At 44.7% G+C, this 5,502-nt stretch overlaps 1 protein-coding gene across 7 annotated transcripts; it reads left to right on the top strand.

The window, feature by feature from the left end:
• The first annotated feature begins 348 nt into the window (after nt 1-348).
• LOC105496642 (ZW10 interacting kinetochore protein) lies at nt 349-4,293 on the top strand. Of its 7 annotated transcripts, none has more exons than XR_011607766.1 (9): nt 349-492; nt 1,301-1,391; nt 1,544-1,667; nt 1,832-1,998; nt 2,156-2,212; nt 2,744-2,886; nt 2,967-3,135; nt 3,232-3,415; nt 3,504-4,293. XR_011607766.1 is itself a non-coding variant. In XM_011767179.2 (9 exons), exons 1-8 carry the CDS (start codon nt 452-454, stop codon nt 3,271-3,273), a joined length of 693 nt encoding a protein of 230 aa, XP_011765481.1. In that variant the 5' UTR covers nt 349-451; the 3' UTR covers nt 3,274-3,314; nt 3,504-4,293. The 7 variants fall into 7 exon arrangements, 6 of the variants coding, with proteins under 6 accessions (XP_011765481.1, XP_011765478.1, XP_011765479.2 ...); XM_011767179.2 differs by having other exon boundaries at nt 2,744-2,782; nt 3,004-3,135; nt 3,232-3,314; XM_011767176.2 differs by having other exon boundaries at nt 3,232-3,314.
• The last annotated feature ends 1,209 nt before the right edge of the window (nt 4,294-5,502 follow it).

Here is a 5,502-nt window from a genome sequence, read left to right as displayed (position 1 = left end):
CTTCTTTACTGATTCCCAGCGTCTTAGAAACAGCCCCACTGTTTTTCGGGTTTTTTTTTTTTCTACAGCAGTAGTAAATATTTTAAATAAAGTGTCAATGCTGTAAGTGTCCCCTAAAACGCAAACTCAAGGAAGTACTTTCCCTCTTTCCAGTAGAGCAAGAACTTCACAGCGCGCGGCCGAATTCAAGCTCCGCTTACAGTCTCTGGCACCGCGTACGGTCTAGCGCGCAGGCGCAGAACCCGTGCGCGCCTAGCCATAAGCGCGCTTGCGCCAAGCAGCGAGGCACGCCAACGTGCGAATCTGCGCCTGCCAATTAGAGCGCACAATGGTCGTTGGTGCCCGCCCACTAATCCCTGCAGCCAATCGCCTGCCCCGGCGCGAAGTCGACTGTGAATTCAAAATATACCTAGGGATTGTGGGAAGGCGGCTGAACGCGGCGCCTAGAAGGATGGAGGCGGCGGAGACAGAGGCGGAAGCTGCAGCCCTAGAGTAAGTGTTTGCGGCCAAGTGGTAGCTGGGGGCGGGCCTGGGAGGACCTTGTGGGCCCCTATGTGTAATGATTGCTGCCCTCGACCTTGTACAGCTTTTGAGGTTCGACCCTGCCGTGAATTGATCCTCACCGCAGTCCCGTCTTAGGTTGCTGAGGTGACTGTTGCCTGCTCCAGGAGTACGGCCTTTAGGGGACCGTTCGCCGCTCCCCACATATACATACTCCACAGGATGTGCTCTAGGAGACTGTTTTACTTCTGTCTTCTTGTCCCAACACGACGCATTCCCAATCACTTCTCATCCCCATCCCTGCCCCCCCGTAGACTTCTCCAGTCCCTAATAATGAAAAACCCTAGAGTCGAGCCAGGCATCCAGCCCTCTGCCCTGAGTCCTTTCTCAGCTTTTCCAAGACCCTGCCCCAAGGCTGGTGCTCACTGCCAGGAGGGATCCCAAGGCCCAGCATTCTTCCCCTTTCATGCATATCTCCCTGGCTTCCTTGACATCTTGACTCAAATGGTTTCTCTTCAGTGAGACACTCCCTATTTAAAATCTCAGCGTTTTTCTCAAACTCCTTATCTACTAACCCTGCTGATTTTCCTTTGGGCACGTATTATCACTGTATGCCCTCCGTGCACTCCATTCCTCGTTGCAGGCTGTAGGCCCTTCAGGCCCTTGTGTAAACTCTGGTCAAGGCAAGACTCTCAGTAGTATACATACTGATATACACATCCACATTTGTGTACACACAAGAACTGTAGAACTAGCATCACAAGAAGCTGCAATTTCCTCTGTTTCCTTACCCCTCCAGGGTCCTGGCTGAGGTGGCAGGCATCCTGGAACCTGTAGGCTTGCAGGAGGAGGCAGAACTGCCAGCCAAGATCCTGGTTGAGTTTGTGGTGGTATGTACAAGATGAGAGCGAGCCTTTCAGAAGCCAGGGTCTGGTCCTGGCTCCTCTTATTGAGATACAGGGCAGCATTGGCAGAGAGCAGACTTTAAGGAAACCTGTAAGGAGGTAAGGACGTTCCCTGTCTCTGCCCTCCCTCTGAGCAGGACTCCCAGAAGAAAGACAAGCTGCTCTGCAGCCAGCTTCAGGTAGTGGACTTCCTGCAGAACATCCTGGCTCAGGAGGACACTGCTAAGGGTCTGGACCCCTTGGCTTCTGAAGACACCAGCCGTGAGTAGGCAGGGGATTGGAGTAGCATCTGGCCTGAGTGGGGAAGGAAGGAGGATTTCAGATAGGTCTCCCATTTGGCTGATGGGAAGGAGGCCCAGTGTTGCAAGGAGGCAGGCTAGCAGGCCACCCTCACTCATGTTCTCATTCCTGGTGGCTCATCTCAGGACAGAAGGCAATTGCAGCTAAGGAACAATGGAAAGAGCTGAAGGCCACCTACAGGGAGCACGTAGAGGCCATCAAAATTGGCCTCACCAAGGCCCTGACTCAGATGGAGGAAGCCCAGAGGAAGCGGACACAACTCCAGGAAGCCTTTGAGCAGCTCCAGGCCAAGGTACACCCAGGGGTCCTGAGTACAGGGAGGGAAGGGCAGTCAGATAGGAAGAGGGAAAGAGTGAGCAAGCTGAGTTGTGCCAGCTTGCAATCTCCCAAAATTCCAGCCAGAAAAAATAGACTTCTTCTCCTGGTCCCTCTCCCTTGCTTGTCTGCAGAAACAAGTGGCAATGGAGAAACGCAGAGCAGCCCAGAACCAGTGGCAACTACAACAGGTAGGTTCATCCTCCTAGGAGAATATCCCTTCCCACCACCATGCCATCGTATGGACTGTGTCCCCTGTCTAGAAAACCTTCGTTTTGCTTCTTCCTTTGAGGCACTATAATATAAATACCAACATGGGCTTGAATCTCAGTATCACCACTTACCACTGCATGACCTTGGGCAAGTCACCTAACTTTCTGTTTCTTTATCTAAAATGGAGGCAATAATACCACCTACTCTAGAGAGTTATTAAGATGATTAAATGATCATTACAGCAAGGGCTTAAAATAGTACCTGGCACATAGCAAGTTAAATAAGTGTTATCACCTTTGTGCCCCTTCCCTCCAAGAATGCCTCACCCTAGAACAGCTCATTCTGATCTTTCCTTTTCTCTAGGCCCCTACTCTACTCTGAAGTGAATAGAGTCCCTCTTTTCATCATTGAGCCTGAGCCCTGAGCTGGGTGTAGGCTGGAGGGGTTGGAGGGATGGTTCTAAGACCTCAACATCTGATGCATAATGTCTGCACACTCACTCCTGGCAGGAGAAGCATCTGCAGCATCTGGCAAAAGTTTCTGCAGAGGTGAGGGAGCGTAAGACAGGGACTCAGCAGGAGCTTGAGGGGGTGTTTCAGAAACTTGGAAACCTGAAGCAGCAGGCAGAACAGGAGCAGGACAAGCTGCAGAGGTAAGGTTGGGAGCATGGGTTGCGGATTCAGAATGGTCCAGCTGAGATTCCTTTCCTTCACTCTTACCTCCTCTTTACAGGTACCAGACCTTCCTCCAGCTTCTGTATACCCTGCAGGGTAAGCTGTTGTTCCCTGAGGCTGAAGCTGAGGCAGAGAATCTTCCAGATGATAAACCCCAGCAGCTGACTCGACCCCAGGAGCAGAGTACAGGAGACACTATGGGGAGAGATGCTGGTGTGTCCTTCAAGGTAAGTGAGAGATGGAACAGGTGGGCATGGGCAGGCAGGTGGAGACAGAAGCTGCGAGACTGGCCTTACCCACTGTCTATACTGTATTTCTCCAAGGCTGTCAGCCTACAACCTGCTGGAGATGCAAATTTGCCATGACTTCCTGGAGGACAACAGCATGGAGAAAGATCCTAGAATAGGTCAGACCCAACTTAGGCCTTGGTGTCCCTGGATGCAAGTGTGGAAAGAGGGAAAGCCTCTCTGTGCATCTGAGCTCTGCTACCCATGGAGCAGATGGATGGTGGGAACAGGAAAGAGCTTATGTTACAGTTTAACACCTCATTCCCTTGCTCAGCCCACCCAGAGCTAACCCCTGTCTTCTTCCCCAGGCCTCTGACTTCCCTCACCACCCCCAACCATCATTCCAGGAAAGACTGTGAACTCCTGAGTTCAGCCTGATTGCTGACTACATCCCAGCAAGCTCTGGCATCTGTGGATTAAAAGCCCTGGATCTCTCTCAGTTGCGTATTTGTTCATCTTCATATGCTGGCAGGAAGAACTATTAGTACAGATACTCAGAAGCCAATAACATGACAGGAGCTGGGACTGGTTTGAACACAGGGTGTGGAGATGGGGAGGGGGTACTGGCCTTGGGCCTCAGGGGTTGCTTCCCCCTATGATGCAGACATGCTGAATTTAATTCAAGGAGGAGGAGATTGCTTTAGGCAGGTGGTTATATGTGGGAAGATAATTTATTCACTAATCCAAATTTTATTCATGGATCCAAATGTTTGTTGAGTCCTTTCTTTGTGCTAAGGTTCTTGCTGTGAACCAGAGCTGTAACAGTGAGCTCATCTGACTGTTTTAGGTTGTATAGCCTAGTGTTAACATTCTTAGTGTCTTTTTGTGCCTTAAAACATTTCTTGATCACTGGTTTCAGATGTTCATTTATAATATTCTTTTCAAAGATTCAGAGATTGGCTTTTGTCATCCACTATTGTATGTTTTGTTTCATTGACCTCTAGTGATACCTTGATCGTTTCCTACTTTCTGTTTTCAGATGGAGAAGATGTACCTTTTTTGTAAACTCTTATTTTGTAAACTCTTATTTTTATCAGATGATCAACTCATGTACTTGAATATTTGTTTTCTCAAATAAATATTTAAGGCTATACATTTCTTCTGACTTCCTTTATTTTCACAATCATTCAATTCATAGCATTTTCTATATTCTGTTATAATTATTTCATTGATTCATAAATTTCTTTGAAAAATAATTTGGTCTTCTATTGATTGTGGGAAGATAATCTAAGTTTATAGAGAATGTCATCTATTTAACAAACTTTGAAATTTGGTGAGTGAATTATAGCCTCAATGTAGTGATCTTTAATGTTTTACATAGTTTTGGAAAGAATGCGTTTTAGATTGTATGCAGTATTTTCTATTAGATTATGTTTGCAATTTTTGTTTCAATTTATATCTTCTATATACTTAATTTTTTGTTGTCTGAGTATCACCTGAGAGAGGTGTGTTCAAGTCTCCAACTATGATAGTGGATTTGTTCATTTCTCTTTATAGTTCCATTTTCTTACATATTTTGCAGCTCCTTTATTAAGGTATATGTAAATTTACATTTATATTTTTCTTCAGAACTGAACTCTTACCTTTGTGTGGTAGCCTGCTTCATCTATAGGCTAACGTGTTTAGCCTTGAAGACTAATAGTTTTAATTTTAATATAACTTTGTCACTTCTTTTGGTTACCCTTTGCTTGACATCCTTTCTCTTGAATTTCAATCCTTTTTTAGTTTCAACCTTTCTTTATATTTACCACTTGTATATTGCATTTAAAGGGTTATTTTAAAAAAAAAAAACAGTTTCACATTTGTCTTTATGATTTTCTAGTTGTGTCAATTTTTTATTTGCTTTTTCTTGGTTTTTTATCCCTTTCATGCCTTTTAATTTTTTATTGTTTTTTCATGCTTTTTTTGGTTGTTTGTTTAGAAAGTCTCATTTAGACCTGCTAGTTTAGCTTTCATAGTTAGCAATGTCTCAAGTAAGGTAAAGAATTAATTAAAGACTCTTGATCCTTTTCTTAATAAATGAAGCCTAAACAGCTGTAACCATTGACAGATCATCCCACTCTAAACTATTAAGGTATTTTTGTCCAGTTTATTACTTCTAGCCTGTTCGTATTCTCATAAATTAATTTTTTAAATTATTTTATACAGTCAATGCTTTATTACTAATTTATTTACTATTTTTGCCCACATTATTTTTACATTTCAGAGTCATGTGGAATACTTTTTCCAGCTGAAATAAATGTCTCAGAAATTCCCTTAGAGTTTGTAGACTGTATAATACTTTAAATTTTACTATGAAAATATTTT

The sequence above is a fragment of the Macaca nemestrina genome, chromosome 9 (assembly GCF_043159975.1).
Source record: "Macaca nemestrina isolate mMacNem1 chromosome 9, mMacNem.hap1, whole genome shotgun sequence".
Lineage (NCBI taxonomy): Eukaryota > Metazoa > Chordata > Mammalia > Primates > Cercopithecidae > Macaca > Macaca nemestrina.
Note: the sequence above shows the minus strand (reverse complement) of the source record. Positions and strands in the feature narration are given on the sequence as shown.

Bases quoted from the DNA above. Each gene is read 5' to 3' on its own strand.
- LOC105496642 (XM_011767174.2), top strand. From the start codon at position 452: ATGGAGGCGGCGGAGACAGAGGCGGAAGCTGCAGCCCTAGA. The intron at 1,668-1,831 runs GTGAGTAGGCAG...GGCTCATCTCAG, and splicing joins GGCTTCTGAAGACACCAGCC to GACAGAAGGCAATTGCAGCT. The intron at 1,999-2,155 runs GTACACCCAGGG...GCTTGTCTGCAG, and splicing joins TTGAGCAGCTCCAGGCCAAG to AAACAAGTGGCAATGGAGAA.